The sequence below is a fragment of the Bombina bombina genome, chromosome 1 (assembly GCF_027579735.1).
Source record: "Bombina bombina isolate aBomBom1 chromosome 1, aBomBom1.pri, whole genome shotgun sequence".
Taxonomy (NCBI): Eukaryota; Metazoa; Chordata; class Amphibia; order Anura; family Bombinatoridae; genus Bombina; species Bombina bombina.
Window position 1 is genome coordinate 1,507,592,409 of NC_069499.1, and position 17,662 is coordinate 1,507,610,070.

At 41.7% G+C, this 17,662-nt stretch overlaps 1 protein-coding gene across 1 annotated transcript in view; it reads left to right on the forward strand.

Annotated features, from left to right (window-relative positions):
• Window positions 1–17,662, forward strand: part of BPTF (bromodomain PHD finger transcription factor) — a 923,754-nt gene that overhangs the window by 879,655 nt on the left and 26,437 nt on the right. The window contains exon 31 of the mRNA XM_053721515.1: window positions 11,341–11,527. Coding sequence (XP_053577490.1) covers window positions 11,341–11,527 — 187 coding nt within the window. The remainder of the gene's footprint in view (window positions 1–11,340; window positions 11,528–17,662) is intronic.

The following is a 17,662-nucleotide window of genomic DNA, read 5'->3' on the forward strand; positions in this document are numbered from 1 at the left end:
TTTTTCGATACGACGAGTCCACGGCCCACCCTGTGTTGGTTCCTTTTCTGGGAACTCTATATCCATGAAAATCTTTTTGACGTAAGTCAGAAAGTTCAAGATTCTGAATACATGCCGATCTCTTCAGTCCAATCCTCGGGCCATCAGTGGCTCAGTGCATGGAGATAATTGGATTGATGGTGGCAGCAATGGACATCATTTCGTTTGCTTGTTTTCATCTCAGACCTCTACAACTGAGCATGCTCAGACAGTGGAATGGAGATTATGCAAATTTGTCTCCTCAGATAGACCTGGATCAGGAGACAAGAAACTCTTTTCTCTGGTGGTTGTCGCCAGATCATCTGTCCCAAGGGACGTGCTTCCACAGACCCTCATGGGTGATAGTGACGACGGACGCCAGCCTAATAGGGTGGGGCGCAGTCTGGAATTCCCTAAAGGCTCAGGGTGTGTGGACTCGTTCGGAGTCTCTACTTCCCATCAATATTCTGCAGTTGAGAGCAATATTCAATGCGCTTCAGGCTTGGCCTCAGTTGGCTTCGGCCAAATTCATCCGTTTTCAGTCGGACAACATCACAACTGTGGCTTACATCAATCACCAGGGAGGAACAAGGAGTTCCTTAGCGATGACAGAAGTATCCAAGATAATTCTGTGGGCGGAGGCGCACTCTTGTTATCTGTCAGCAATCTACATCCCAGGAGTGGACAACTGGGAAGCAGACATTTTGAGCAGACAGAGGTTTCATCCGGGGGAATGGGAACTTCATCCGGAGGTCTTTGCCACCCTGATTCTCAGATGGGGCAGACCGGAGCTGGATCTTATGGCATCTCGTCAGAATGCCAAGCTCCCGAGATACGGATCCAGGTCCAGGGATCTTCAGGCCGAACCGATAGATGCCTTGGCAGTGCCTTGGTCGTTCAACCTAGCTTATGTGTTTCCAACGTTTGCTCTCCTTCCCTGGGTGATTGCTCGGATATAACAGGAGAGGGCTTCTGTATTTCTCATCGCTCCTGCGTGGCCTCGCAGAACTTGGTATGCCGATCTGGTGGACATGTCCTCTCTGCCACCGTGGAAGCTTCCATTGAGGCAGGACCTTCTCATTCAGGGACCCTTTCATCATCTGAATCTAGTTTCTCTGCAGCTGACTGCTTGGAGATTGAACGCTTGATTTTATCTAAGCGAGGGTTCTCTGATTCGGTCATTGATACTTTGATCCAGGCACGTAAGCCTGTTACTAGAAAGATTTACCATAAGATATGGGGCGTAAATATCTTTATTGGTGCGAATCCAAGAGCTACTCATGGAGTAAGGTTAGGATTCCTAGGATTTTGTCCTTTCTCCAAGAAGGATTGGAGAAAGGGTTATCAGCAAGTTCCTTAAAGGGACAGATTTCTGCTTTATCTATTTTGCTACACAAACATCTGGCAGATATTCTGGATGTTCAATCTTTTTGTCAGGCTCTGACTAGGATCAGGCCTGTGTTTAGACCTATTGCTCCTCCTTGGAGTTTGAATTTAGTTCTTAAGGTTCTTCAAGGGGTTCAGTTTGAACCTATGCATTCCATAGATATTAAGTTGTTATCTTGGAAAGTTTTATTTTTGGTTGCTTTTTCTTCTGCTCACAGAGTTTCTGAGCTTTCGGCTCTACAATGTGATTCTCCTTACCTTACCTTACCTATTTTTCATTCCGATAAGGTAGTGTTACGTACCAAACCTGGTTTTCTTCCTAAGGTTGTTTCCAACAGAAGTATTAATCAGGAAATTATTGTTCCTTCATTGTGTCCCAATCCTTCTTCTAAGAAGGAGGAGCGTCTGTTACATAACTTGGACGTGGTCCGTGCCCTGAAGTTGTACTTGCAGGCGATTAAAGAATTTCATCAATCATCTTCATTATTTGTTGTTTTTTCTGGAAAACGTAGGGGTCAGAAAGCTATGACTACTTCCCTTTCTTTTTGGCTGAAGAGTATCATCCGTTTTGCATAGGAGACTGCTGGACAGTAGCCTCCTGAAAGAATTACGGCTCATTCTACTAGGGCTGTGGCTTCCTCTTGGGCATTTAAAAATGATGCTTCTGTTGAACAGATTTGCAAGGCTGCAACTTGGTAGTCTCTTCACACTTTTTCCAAATTTTCCAAATTTGATACTTTTGCCTCGTCCAAGGCTGTTTTTGGGAGAAAGGTTCTTCAAGCAGTGGTGCCTTCCGTTTAGGTTCCTGTCTTTTCCCTCCCTTTTTCATCCGTGTCCTATAGCTTTGGTATTGTATCCCATAAGTAAGGATGAAATCCGTGGACTCGTCATATCTTGTAAAAGAAAAGGAAATTTATGCTTACCTGATAGATTTATTTCTTCCACGGCCCACCCTGTCATTTTCTAAGACAGGTCTTTATTTTTGTTAAACTTCAGTCACCTCTGTACCTTGGCTTTTCCTTTCTCTTCCTAACTTCGGTCGAATGACTGGAGTGGGAGGGAAGGGAGGAGCTATATACAGCTCTGCTGTGGTGCTCTTTGCCTTCTCCTGCTGACCAGGAGGCGATATCCCATAAGTAAGGATGAAATCTGTGGACTCGTCATATCGTAAAAGAAATAAATTTATCAGGTAAGCATAAATTTCCTTTTTTGGTGCACTTAGTTTTTTCGCACATTTTGGGTTTAGGAACTGCAGTTTTTTTTTCACGTGCTGGGTTTGCCTACGTCCCTTTAGTTTTCCACCGTGTTGGGTTTACCTACTTCTCTTTAGTTTTCCCGTTGGTGTATGCACGTTGGGTTAGCATAATTTTGCTCGGCTATGCACGCGTCAGGTTTTTGGCACGCTTAACCCCATTTAAAGTGTCAGTTGATTGCCACGTGTTCGGAGGTAATGTTATTTTCTCTGTTCTTTGGGGGGGTTTTTCAGCCTGGCTTACTAGCGCAAATGGTTTCCATTCCTCAAGAGCTTTTTTAATGGGGTTTTTATTGTGTTAATTACATTGCCATATGCTATAATGGAGCAGCAGGTTTCTGTCCATAAATCTACCCAAGAAACAGTCTCCTGAACACCTTTCTACCATTATTTAGGTGTGCGTATTGTAAGAAAGCTGAAGTGCCCTCTTCAGTTAATTTATGTGGCTCATGTTTAGATTTGTTAATGCTTACAGATCAATATAATGCTTTTTCTTTGGGCACGTATGCACCTATTCTTTGATCATTACAGGTTAATGCTGAATGAAAACTTTTATCAACGCTGTAGTCTCTGAAGTGTTGGCTGTTCTCACGCCTTCAAATAAGCATAAAAGGCCAGTTCAGATGTTACCTTCTACAAGTACTAAATGCCCTGAGCCCAGGGATACTGTTGTTTCTCCTGTTAAGTGTGGTCAGTCCACGGGTCATCATTACTTCTGGGATATTAACTCCTCCCCAACAGGAAGTGCAAGAGGATCACCCAGGAGAGCTGCTATATAGCTCCTCCCCTCTACGTCACACCCAGTCATTCTCTTGCACCCAACTAATAGATAGGATGTGTGAGAGGACTGTGGTGATTATACTTAGTTTTATACCTTCAATCAAAAGTTTGTTATTTTAAAACAGCACCGGAGTGTGTTGTTCCTTCTCAGGTAGAATTTGAAGAAGAATCTACCTGAGTTTTTTGTATGATTTTAACCGGCGTAGTTAAGATCATCTTGCTGTTCTCGGCCATCTGAGGAGTGAGGTAAACTTCAGATCAGGGGACAGCGGGCAGGTTAACCTGCAAAGAGGTATGTAGCAGCATATTATTTTCTGAGAATGGAATTGACTGAGAAAATACTGCCATACCGATATAATGTAAGCTCAGCCTTAAATGCAGTAGTAGCAACTGGTATCAGGCTGTCATGTATGTATATTTACACTTCAGTATTCTGGGGAATGGCACTTCACTGGGATAATACTGTATGCATAAGACTTTAGCCTAACTTGCAGTGGGAACGACTAGCAACAGGCTTTCTAATGACATTTCATTTATTGATGTTAAATGTTTTTGCTGGCATGTTAAATCGTTTAATTATCTGAGGTACTGGGTGAAAAATTGTTTGGGCACTGTTTTTTTCCACTTGGCGGTTGTTTTATTTAATTTAAGACAGTTTACTGATCTCCCTCACTGTTGTGTGTGAGGGGCCTATTTTGGCGCTTTTGCTACGCATCAGAAAATTCAGTCACAAGTCTGTTTTCTTCCCTGCATGATCCGGTTCGTCTCTACAGAGCTCAGGGGTCTTCAAAAGTTAGTTTGAGGGAGGTAATCACTCACAGCAGACCTGTGAGATTGTGCTTTGACTGTGATAAAAAGCGTTTATATTCTGTACATTTTTTCTGCTATTCAGGGTTAGTTATCCATTGCTAATGGGGGCAATCCTTTGCTAAAATTGTGTTTTACCGGAAAGAATTTGATGTTATAGTTTCTCCGGTTTATTATTACTCAACTGTCATAACTTTTTTTCTGTGCTTCTTAAAGGCACAGTACGTTTTTCATATTATTTGTAAATTGCTTTGAAAAGTATTTCCAAGTTGCTAGTTTAATTGCTAGTGTGTTAAACATGTCTGACTCAGAGGAATATCTCTGTGCTATATGTGCTAAAGCCAAAGTGGAGCCCAATAGAAATTTGTGTACTAATTGCATTGATGCTACTTTAAATAAAAGTCAATCTGTTCAAATTGAACATCATTCACCAAACAACGAGGGGAGAGTTATGCCGACTAACTCGCCTCACGTGTCAGTACCTGCATCTCCCGCTCGGGAGGTGCGTGATATTGTAGCGCCGAGTACATCAGGGCGGCCATTACAAATCACATTACAGGATATGGCTAATGTTATGACTGAAGTTTTGTCTAAATTACCAGAACTTAGAGGTAAGCGTGATCACTCTGGGGTGAGAACACAGTGCGCTGTTAATAATAGGGCCATGTCTGATACTGCGTCACAGTATGCAGAACAGGAGGACGGAGAGCTTCAATCTGCAGGTGACGGTTCTGATCCCAATAGAATGGATTCAGACATTTCTAATTTTAAGTTTAAACTCGAAAACCTCCGTGTACTGTTAGGGGAGGTATTAGCAGCTCTGAATGATTGTAACACCGTTGCAATCCCAGAGAAATTATGTAGGCTGGATAGATACTATGCGGTACCGGCGAGTACTGACGTATTTCCTATACCTAAGAGGCTTACAGAGATAATTACTAAGGAGTGGGATAGGCCCGGTGTACCCTTTTCCCTCCCTCCTGTGTTTAGAAAAATGTTTCCAATAGACGCCACCACACGGGACTTATGGCAGACGGTCCCTAAGGTGGAGGGAGCGGTTTCTACTCTGGCTAAGCGTACCACTATCCCGGGGGAGGATAGCTGTGCCTTTTCAGATCCAATGGATAAAAAATTAGAGGGTTACCTTAAGAAAATGTTTGTTCAACAAGGTTTTATATTGCAACCCCTTGCATGTATTGCGTCTGTCTCGGCCGCGGCCGCTTTTTGGTCCGAGTCCCTGGAAGAGACTCTTGACTCAATAACTATAGATGAGATTTCAAGCAAGCTTAAAACACTTAAGCTAGCTAATTCATTTGTTTCAGATGCCGTAGTACATTTAACAAAACTTACGGCTAAGAATTCCGGATTCGCCATTCAGGCACGCAGAGCACTGTGGCTAAAATCCTGGTCAGCTGACGTTACTTCTAAATCTAAATTACTTAACATACCTTTCAAAGGGCAGACCTTATTTGGGCCCGGTTTGAAAGAAATTATCCCTGACATTACAGGAGGTAAAGGCCATGCCCTGCCTCAAGACAGAGCCAAACCTAAGGCTAGACAGTCTAATTTCCGTTCCTTTCGTAATTTCAAGGCAGGAGCAGCATCAACTTCCTCTGCTCCAAAACAGGAAGGAGCTGTTGCTCGCTACAGACAAGGCTGGAGACCTAACCAGTCCTGGAACAAGGGCAAGCAGGCCAGAAAATCTGCTGCTGCCCCTAAGACAGCATGAATCGAGGGCCCCCGATCCGGGAACGGATCTAGTGGGGGGCAGACTTTCTCTCTTCGCCCAGGCTTGGGCAAGAGATGTCCAGGATCCCTGGGCGTTAGAGATCATATCTCAGGGATATCTTCTGGACTTCAAATCCTCTCCCCCAAAAGGGAGATTTCATCTGTCAAGGTTGTCAACAAACCAAATAAAGAAAGAGGCGTTTCTACGCTGTGTACAAGATCTTTTACTAATGGGAGTGATCCATCCGGTTCCGCGGTCGGAACATGGACAGGGGTTTTACTCAAATCTGTTTGTGGTTCCCAAAAAAGAGGGAACCTTCAGGCCAATCTTGGATTTAAAGATCCTAAACAAATTCCTAAGAGTTCCATCGTTCAAAATGGAAACTATTCGGACAATCCTACCCATGATCCAAAGGGGTCAGTACATGACCACAGTGGATTTAAAGGATGCTTACCTTCACATACCGATTCACAAAGATCATTACCGGTATCTAAGGTTTGCCTTCCTAGACAGGCATTACCAGTTTGTAGCTCTTCCATTCGGATTGGCTACGGCTCCAAGAATCTTCACAAAGGTTCTGGGTGCTCTTCTGGCGGTACTAAGACCGCGAGGAATTTCGGTAGCTCCGTACCTAGACGACATTCTGATACAAGCTTCAAGCTTTCAAACTGCCAAGTCTCATACAGAGTTAGTACTGGCATTTCTAAGGTCGCATGGATGGAAGGTGAACGAAAAGAAGAGTTCTCTCTTTCCACTCACAAGAGTTCCCTTCTTAGGGACTCTTATAGATTCTGTAGAAATGAAGATCTACCTGACAGAGGACAGGTTAACAAAGCTTCAAAATGCATGCCGTGTCCTTCATTCCATTCAACACCCGTCAGTAGCTCAATGCATGGAGGTGATCGGCTTAATGGTAGCGGCAATGGACATAGTACCCTTTGCACGCCTACATCTCAGACCGCTGCAATTGTGCATGGTAAGTCAGTGGAATGGGGATTACTCAGATTTGTCCCCTACTCTGAATCTGGATCAAGAGACCAGAAATTCTCTTCTATGGTGGCTTTCTCGACCACATCTGTCCAGGGGGATGCCATTCAGCAGGCCAGATTGGACAATTGTAACAACAGACGCCAGCCTACTAGGTTGGGGCGCTGTCTGGAATTCTCTGAAGGCTCAGGGATCATGGACTCAGGAGGAGAGTCTCCTGCCAATAAACATTCTGGAATTGAGAGCAGTTCTCAATGCCCTTCTGGCTTGGCCCCAGTTAACAACTCAGGGGTTCATCAGGTTTCAGTCGGACAACATCACGACTGTAGCTTACATCAACCATCAAGGAGGAACAAGAAGCTCCCTAGCGATGATGGAAGTATCAAAGATAATTCGCTGGGCAGAGTCTCACTCTTGCCACCTGTCAGCAATCCACATCCCGGGAGTGGAGAACTGGGAGGCGGATTTCCTAAGTCGTCAGACTTTTCATCCGGGTGAGTGGGAACTTCATCCGGAGGTCTTTGCCCAAATACTTCGACGTTGGGGCAAACCAGAGATAGATCTCATGGCGTCTCGACAGAACGCCAAGCTTCCTTGTTACGGGTCCAGATCCAGGGATCCGGGAGCGGTCCTGATAGATGCCTTGACAGCACCTTGGACCTTCGGGATGGCTTATGTGTTTCCACCCTTCCCGATGCTTCCTCGATTGATTGCCAGAATCAAACAGGAGAGAGCATCGGTGATTCTAATAGCGCCTGCGTGGCCACGCAGGACTTGGTATGCAGATCTAGTGGACATGTCATCCTGTCCACCTTGGTCTCTGCCTCTGAGACAGGACCTTCTGATCCAGGGTCCCTTCAAACATCAGAATCTAATTTCTCTGAAGCTGACTGCTTGGAAATTGAACGCTTGATTTTATCAAAACATGGTTTTTCTGAGTCAGTAATTGATACCTTAATACAGGCTAGGAAGCCTGTTATCAGAAAGATTTACCATAAAATATGGCGTAAATACTTATATTGGTGCGAATCCAAAAGTTACTCATGGAGTAAGGTTAGGATTCCTAGGATATTGTCTTTTCTACAAGAAGGTTTAGAAAAGGGTTTATCCGCTAGTTCCTTAAAGGGACAGATTTCAGCTCTGTCCATTCTTTTACACAAACGTCTGCCAGAGGTTCCAGACGTTCAGGCTTTTTGCTGAAGAGTTTTCTGAATTGTCTGCACTTTCTTGTGAGCCTCCTTATCTGATTTTTTTCATTATGATAAGGCTGTTTTATGGACATCATTTAATTTTGTTTGTTTCTTCAGACAACATTGGTAGAGAGATTGTTGATCCTTCTTTGTGTCCTAAGAATGCTTCTGAAAGATCTTTGCATTCTCTAGATGTTGTAAGGGTGTTGAAATATTATGTTGATGCTACTAAGAATTTTAGACAAACTTGTAGTTTGTTCTTTTTTCTGGGCCTAGGAAAGGTCAGACGGCATCTACTTCTTTAGCATCTTGGTTAAAACTTTTGCTTCACAGAGCTTATTTGGAGGCAGGTCAGCCTCCACTGCTGCAGATTACTGCTAATTCTACTAGGTGAGTTGCCACTTCTTGGACTTTTAGGAATGAGGCTTTAGTTGATCAAATTTGCAAGGCAGCTACTTGATGTTTTCGCTTCCTCTGAAGCAGCCTTTGGTAGAAAGGTTCTTCAGGCACTTGTCTCAGTTTGATAGTTATGCCTGTTTTTAAGTGAAAAGATGTTTTGAAATACCTCCCTTTGTTATTACTCGTGGACTCCACAGCTTGGGTATTAGTTCCCATGAGTAATGGATCATGGACTCTCACCACCTGTATGAAAGCATAATTTATGTTTACCTGATAAATCAATTTCTTTTATGGTGGTGAGAGTCCACACGACCCTACCCCTTGTTTTTTGGGGGTTAGATTTATTTGAGCACTTTTTTTTTTTTTTTCAAGCTCCTTTTTTGGCTTTTATTCATTCCTTTTTCTTACCTCACTTGTTTGGCTATACGTTAGATTGAGGTATGTGTGAGGTGGGAGGGGTTTTATAGAGCTCTTAGGGTTTGGGAATCTGCTGCCTTAGTGGTAGAGAAGACTAATTCCCATGGTTAATGGATCGTGGACTCTCACCACTATGAAAGAGATTAATTTATCAGGTAAGCATAAATTGTTATTCCTTTTGCCCAAGATAGTGTATATGGGTACAATCAGTCATGGAATTGTGATGCCTCCTGTTTGTTTAGATCTTAAATTGGGTAAGGTGAAATATGGTGAGGGAGCAGAAATTATGTGTGGAGATGATTAAATTATTTTTGTCTATCTTCTGCAATGTTTGTGCATTTTGGGGCCTTGTAAAAGTCACATTGCCACTACCATTACTCCGGAGGCCTGACTCAAAGCCTTAATTGAAAATACTTATCTAAGATGTTATGTCACCCCTGAGCAGATTACAGTTAAATGGACAGTCAAGTCCCAAAAAAACTTTCATGATTTAAATAGGGAATGTAATTTTAAAGAACTTTCCAATTTACTTTTATCACCAATTTTGCTTTGTTTTCTTGGTATTCTTAGTTGAAAGCAAAATTTAAGAGGTTCATACGATAATTTCTTAGACCTTGAAGACTGCCTCTAATCTGAATGCATTTTTACCACTAGATGGCTTTAGTTAATGTGTTTCATATAGATAACATTAAGCTCATGCACGTAAAGTTACCCTGGAGTGATCACTAATTGGTTAAAATGCAAGTCTGTCAAAAGAACTGAAATAAGGGGGCAGTTTGCAGAGGCTTAGATACAAGGCAATCACAGAGGTAAAAAGTGTATTTCTATAACAGTGTTGGTTATGCAAAACTGGGGTATGGGTATAAAAGGGGATTATCTATCGTTTTAAACGACGACAATTCTGGTGTTGACTGTCCCTTTAAAGGGATATGAAATCCAAAATTGTTCTTTCATTATCCAGATAGAACATTCAATTTTAAACAATTTTCTAATTTATTTTATATTATCATAATTTCTAAGTTGTTTTTGTATCTTATGCTAAAAAACATATAAACTCAGGAGTGTGCTTGTTTCTGGGGCACTATTTCAGGCCATGTAGTGCTCCAGACACCTGCCTAGGTTCAACAAAGAATACAATAGAAATTAAGCAAATCTGATAATAGAAGTAAATTGGAAACTATTTAAAATTGTATGCCCAGTCTGAATCACAAAAGAAACTTTTTGGGTTTCATGTCCCTTTATTTCTACTAGATAAATAGCTGCTTATTGGGCTTTCATAAATGGACTTCAATAGAGTAGATTTGTAAAGTGGTCACTTATTTTTTACCCTGCACTGGGAGGGAGTGCAGGGTAGAAAGGAAAAGAGTTCTGAAATGTATTTAAAGAGATAGTCTCTGTTATTTAAAAATAGCAGCATTTGAGTGATATTGCTCAACTTTTCTCGGTTTTCAATTTTGATCATCATACTCTCATTTGACCCCCCCAGGCGACTACATCTCTGCTCTATTACTGCTGCACACAAGCAGATAATACTTTAAATCAAAGTGGTTATAGCATAAGTGGTTTTGTGTGTGTGTTTTTAAAGTTAATGTTTCCCCTTATTTTTAAACTCGTAAAACGTATTAAAAGTTAAATTTTAAAGAATTAATTTCCAACCTCTTTTTCTCTTTCTGAGATTTGACAATCATTACCAGCTGTGATCATATTGTGTAATCACATTTAAGAATCTATACATAAACTTGTAACCTTCTGGGTGCTATATGTGTATTCTTTCATAGGAGGTCCTCTCACCTTCTAAATGCTCTTCTAAAGGATATAAAAATTATACTTGGACATCAATTTCCCCTCTCACAATGGGGAAAAGTCTTAATGCTTTGAAACATCTTCATTACTCCTACGAAGCAGGTTTACACCAGTTACTGTGAGATTTGTCCTATCTGTGGAAAGAAGGAACTTCTTTTAACTAGCGTACAGGGGAAATAACCAGCAGATGGGTGAGAGCAGATAGACAAAGTTACTGATCAGCTGATTATTTCATCGGTGCTTTTGTTAAAGTTTCATGCAAATCTGGCCTGTTAGGTGTACTTGAGGACTGGAGCTAAGAAACACTGATATACACTGCAAATTCACCATGAGATTTATTAAACAGCATTTTAGGGGTTTGTTTTTTAAATGAATATTATACAACTTTGTCGTTTGCTTGAAATATTACTGAATTTAAAATTAATACTGGAATTCAAAACGATAACCTAAGGTTTAAGCGCAAAAGAGTACAAAAGTGAAAATGTTTAGAATGGTGACTGATAATGGGGCAGTTGGGTCGACTATTGAAATGTGGTGTAGGGTTGATCAAACAGCTCTGTTTCTTTTTTCAGACCTTTTCACCATTGAAGAGCGGTTACGGACCCGTTTCTACAAGAAGCTCACAGAATTTGTAGCAGACATGACCAAAATTTTTGATAATTGTCGATATTACAACCCTAGTGACTCTACGTTCTGTCAGAGTGCAGAGGTCCTAGAGTCATTCTTTGTACAGAAGCTCAAAGCCTTTAAAGCAAGCAGGTAAGATATAGGTTTGTAATCATTTTTCAATTGTTAAGTCACCAGGATTATTGCTTTGTAACTATAAACTATGAATAAACCTGGTTATCATTCTGTATCATGTCCAGGTGGCATAGTTTATACAGGTAGAGGTTGTGTTAATAGCTTTGTGCTTTATTGGAACAGGTAGAAACTACCACAATGTTTTAACCCCTTAATGACGGGGTATTACCGCATGCCTCATTTTCTAAGGAATTGTGAAATAATGCGGTCTCTCCGCTGTCAGTGAGACACAAATTATTTAACCCCCTTATATTAAAAATTACAGCCTACATCCGCTGTCATTAAGGGGTTAATACAAGCCTTTTATGTGGTTTCTGTTTTTTTTTACTTTTAAATAGTGAGAACTTCATTTCCAGACAGATTGTTTTTCATGCATTTGACAAAAAAGGCTAATTATAGCAAGTTGGCAATCAACTAAATTTAGCCATGGCATCGTTTGGGCCCTCACCATTTGGACACCAACTTACTCATGGGGGATTCCTTTCTTTGCTGGTTCTTGTCTCAATACCTATGTTTCTTCTTCCTTGCTAAAAGTTTCTGATCTTTTAAATATGTTTTCTGGACTTTAGTATTGGTATCTTTTCTTTCAAATGCCATGGAGAGCCCACAAATCTATTCAATTACTAGTGGGAATTCAACTCCTGGCCACCAAGTGGAGGCAAAGAACACCCCAGCAAAGCATCAAGTATCCTCCCACTACCCACAATCCCCAGTCATTCTTTGCCTGTGTAACATTTTAGGTGATGTGCGAAGGTATCTGAAGAAATCAAGTTGTTAATCCTTTAATGGGTACTTTTCCCTGCAAGCAAGGATTGCGGTAATGCTGTGTCCATGTAATTCTCTTTAGTAAGAGTAATGGTGGCTTTTAGCAGTTGGAAGACGGCGAGGTGGTCTTTGCTTACCTTCCAACATTTTTGCTACCCCTATATAGAAAACCAGTGTTGGTTACTGTTTTTTTTTTATCTACAGGTCTTTATCAGTGAGGATTCTGTCACCCTTGTTTGCTGTACCTGCCCTACATCGGATCCACAGGTAAGTGCTTTTACCTTCTAGGTGAGAAGTATGCAGCACTTAAGAGTTCCTTGTTTGAAAAAAAAAAAAAGAAAGAAAGAAAGAAGAAAGGGATACTTAGAGAATAATGCGGATGCTTATGGGACTGAATATCCCTTTTAACGAATAGGGGTTTATTGGACAGCAGTTCAGGGCACTGTTCTGTCATGGGAAGGTTTTTTTTTTTATTTTGGCTATGGGGACTTGTTTTCACAAGTTTACCTTTTATTTAGTTTGGGTAATATCTGTTTAACCCCTTAATGACCACAGCACTTTTCCATTTTCTGTCCGTTTGGGACCAAGGCTATTTTTACATTTTTGCGGTGTTTGTGTTTAGCTGTAATTTTCTTCTTACTCATTTACTGTACCCACACATATTATATACCGTTTTTCTCGCCACTAAATGGACTTTCTAAAGATACCATTATTTTCATCATATCTTATAATTTACTATAAAAAAAAATATAAAATATGAGGAAAAATTGAAAAAAACACACTTTTTCTAACTTTGACCCCCAAAATCTGTTACATATCTACAACCCACCAAAAAACACCCATGCTAAATAGTTTCAAAATTTTGTCCTGAGTTTAGAAATACCCAATGTTTACATGTTCTTTGCTTTTTTTGCAAGTTATAGGGCCATAAATACAAGTAGCACTTTGCTATTTCCAAACCACTTTTTTCCAAAATTAGCGCTAGTTACATTAGAACACTAATATCTTTCAGGAATCCCTGAATATCCCTTGACATGTATATATTTTTTTTCAGTAGACATCCCAAAGTATTGATCTAGGACAATTTTGGTATATTTCATACCACCATTTCACCGCCAAATGCGATCAAATACAAAAAATCGTTCACTTTTTCACAAATTTTTTCACAAACTTTTGGTTTCTCACTGAAATTATTTACAAACAACTTGTGCAATTATGGCATAAATGGTTGTAAATTCTTCTCTGGGATCCCCTTTGTTCAGAAATAGCAGACATATATGGCTTTGGCGTTGCTTTTTGGTAATTAGAAGGCCGCTAAATGCCACTGCGCACCACAAGTGTATTATGCCCAGCAGTTAAGGGGTTAATTAGGGAGCTTTTAGGGAGCTTGTAGGGTTAATTTTAGCTTTAGTGTAGTATAGTAGACAACCCCAAGTATTGATCTAGGCACATTTTGGTATATTTCAATGCCACCATTTCACCGCCAAATGCGATCAAATTGAAAAAAAAGTTAAATTTTTCACAATTTTAGGTTTCTCACTGAAATAATTTACAAACAGCTTGTGCAATTATGGCACAAATGGTTGTAAATACTTGTCTGGGATCCCCTTTGTTCAGAAATAGCAGACATATATGACTTTGGCGTTGCTTTCTGGTAATTAGAAGGCCGCTAAATCCTGCTGCGCCTCACACGTGTATTATGGCTAGCAGTGAAGGGGTTAATTAGGGAGTTTGTAGGGAGCTTGCAGGGTTAATTTTAGCTTTAGTGTAGAGATCAGCCTCCCACCTGACACATCCCACCCCCTGATCCCTCCCAAACAGCTCCCTTCCCTCCCCCACCCCACAATTGTCCGTGCCATCTTAAGTACTGGCAGAAAGTCTGCCAGTACTAAAATAAAAGGGTTTTTTATGCTAGGGTGTAGGATCCCCCCCCTTAGCCCCCAACCTCCCTGATCCCCCCCAAAACCGCTCTCTAACCCTCCCCTCTGCCTCATTGGGGGCCATCTGGGGTACTGGCAGCTGTCTGCCAGTACCCAGTTTGCAAAAAAAAAGTGCTTTTTTTATTTTTGTTTGGCTTTTTTTCTGTAGTGTAGCTCCCCCCCCCCCACACAGACAAACCCCCACCACCTTGCTGATCTTTTTTTTTTAAAAAAATATTTAGACATTTAAACATTTTTTATTAATAAATTTTCTGTAGTGTAGCGGTTCCCACCCGCTCCCTCCCCGTGCACGCGCCCGCCCCCCCGCGTCCGTGCGCGCCCCCGCTCATCCCCGCCCACGATCCCGCCACCCCTGCACATAACCAGGGCCATCGATGGCCGCCTCCCGGTCCGGCTCCCACCCACCAACGCAGGGAGCCACCGATCTCCGGTGCAGAGAGGGCCACAGAGTGGCTCTCTCTGCACCGGATGGCTTAAAAAGGTTATTGCAGGATGCCTCCATATCGAGGCATCACTGCAATAACCGGAAAGCAGCTGGAAGCGAGCAGGATCGCTTCCAGCTGCTTTCCACATCGAGGACGTGCAGGGTACGTTCTCAGGCATTAACTGCCTTTTTTTTGAGGACGTACCCTGCACGTCCTCGGTCGTTAAGGGGTTAAGAAAGTTGTTGGACCGCATCTTACTTTTGAATTTGCGATCATGTGACTGCTCTGTTACTTCCTGCGTGATGAACAGTTTGTTTCTAGCCGGCTGTTTTGGAAGCTGGATTTTAAAGGAGACAGACCTGTTTGCAGCTTTCTATGATCTGCAATTTGAACAGGATTTTTCTGCTGGTGTGGATTGGATTCCTGGTTACCGGGTGGGTGAGTCTCTCCAGCATGGCTGGGGTGTAGAGGTGCCGGTTTTAATAATTATTTATCTATGCTTAGAATTTTATTCAAATTTTTTATATTGAAATTCGAGTATAAGGGAAATAAAGGGCTATTTTATTTACTATGGAAGCTGAACCCAAGCTTTCTCTGTCATTTGATAAATGTCTTTATTGTGTAGATGCCCAGGTTATACCTCCTTTGCAATTTTGTTCCTCTTGCCTTAATACGGTTTTATTATCTAAAAATAAAGATTCCTTTTCTAAACCTTCTTTCTTTACTAAAATATGGAGTCCACAACGTCATTCAATTACTAGTGGGAATATCACTCCTGGCCAGCAGGAGGAGGCAAAGAGCACCACAGCAAAGCTGTTAAGTGTCCATCCCCTAACCATAATCTCCAGTCATTCTCTTTGCCTCTGTCAATGGAGGAGGTGAAGTTTGGTGCCTGAAGAAATTAATTTCGTTTTCAGGGACTTTTCCCTGCAAGCAAGGATTTGGGTTTAGCTGAGTCCACTTCAATCTCTTCAGTAGAGTAGTGGTGGCTTTTAAGCAGTTAGGAAGTTGTGAGGTAGTCCTTGCTTTGTTTCCTAACACATTGCTGCCCATGGTACAGAAAGCCAGAGTTGGTTACTCTGTTCTTTCTTTTTCTACAGGTCTCTGTAAGGAGTATGTGTCCTTTCACGCCTTGTGAGCTGTCTTCCTGCCAGACATCTAGACTGCAGGTAAGTGCTTTAGTCTTCTAGGTCTTGGAGACTTGCACTTCAGAAGAATGTCATATGCAGTAGGGGACATTTTTAAAATCCTTTTATACAGGATTTTCTTTGGCAGTGGGCAGGCACATTATGTATGTTGAGACTAGGGGTTAATCTTCCCTTTATTGGGACATTTTTCCTCTTTGGGCTAATTTTGTTGAAATACTTTATTAGTGTGTGTGTGGCTTATGTTTTATACAGGGATTTATGTATGAACTTAAAATGTGGCAGATGGGTTTCTTTGCTTGCTTAGCTAGAACAGGCTAACTGATTGCTTGAGCGTTTGTGTAAATTAAGTTCCGGTGTTGTAGGCAGAGGGAAACGCACGCCTTTTACGCGCGCCTTTTACTTGCTGCATAGTTTCCTCTCTGCCAGTCATGATTTCGCTCTGCTGTCAGATATTCACGGAGCGGCGTCATTGAATTTCAGTGTCGATCTACTATATGATCGTTTTAGTGACTTCTGGCAGCCAAATTGTGTATACATGTTACGGTAAGGCACCTCAGGTGGTAGGGGGCCTGATTGGTTTATTATTTTAAAGAATTTTTGCATAACATTAAGCGGCTGTGGTAATTCTTAAAGTGACAGTGTATTTTAAAAAAATCTACAATTTGGGGAATTTATTTTTTAGTATTATGGACATGGACCAAGACTATGTGTCTTGACAAATGCTTGTTATGCCTTGAGGCACAAATTGTTTTGCCTATGCAATTCTGTGCTGCATGCTTAGCTAGAACACTTTAATTTAAAGATAAATTGTTGCCCACTGAGCCCAATGTCTCTCAGGATGATGCTGTTCAGGCAATGCCACAGCTTTCTCCTCAAACATCCCAAGCCTCTATGGCGTTAGATACAGTGCTCTGCAGTTCCTCTCAGCCCCCTGGAGGAGTTTATTTGCCTGCAGATTTTGCTACACAGGTATCTTCTGCGGTATCTGTGACATTATCTGCTTTTCCTATGCTGGGAAAACGCAAGAGGAAAATTAGACATTCAGATAGTACGGTTTCTGTTCCACCTACTGCTACGCAGGTTGCCCTCCCTCATAAGTCTGATGAGGAGGATACGCTGGTAGCCTCTGAGGGTGAAATCTCAGATTTCGGACCAGTATTATTCCTTCATCTGATACTGAAGAAGTAAACTTCAGATTTAATCTTGAAAACCTTTGTGTACTGTTAAAGGAGGTATTGGCTACTTTGGACGACTCCGATACTTCTGTAGTTGTCAACTCTAAGAAGTTCTCTCCCATGGTGGCTTTCTCAGGACCATCTGTCTCAGGGCACATGCTTCCGGAGACCTTCCTGAGTGATTGTGACCACGGACGCTAGCCTGCTAGGCTGGGGAGCAGTCTGGGACTCATTAAAGGAGCAGGGACTATGGACTTGGGGGGAGTCTGCTCTTCCCATAAACATCTTGGAGTTGAGAGCAATTTACAATGCTCTGATGGCTTGGCCTCAATTGTCTTTAGTCCGGTTTATCAGGTTTAAGTAAAAAAAACATCACCTCAGTGGCTTACATCAACCACCAGGGAGGAACTCAGTGTCCTTTCTGGGAGTGATTATCCCAGTTCCTCTAGCAGAACAGGGTCAGGTATTTTATTCAAATCTTTTTTGTAGTTCCCATAAAGGAGGCAAGCTTTCCTTTTTTCAACAGGCTTGGTTTTGCGACGTTCTAGATACTTGGGCAGTGGATGTAGTCTCCCAGGGATACAGGATAGGATTCAAGTCTTGTCCCCCCAGGGACAGGTTCCTATTATCAAGATTATCT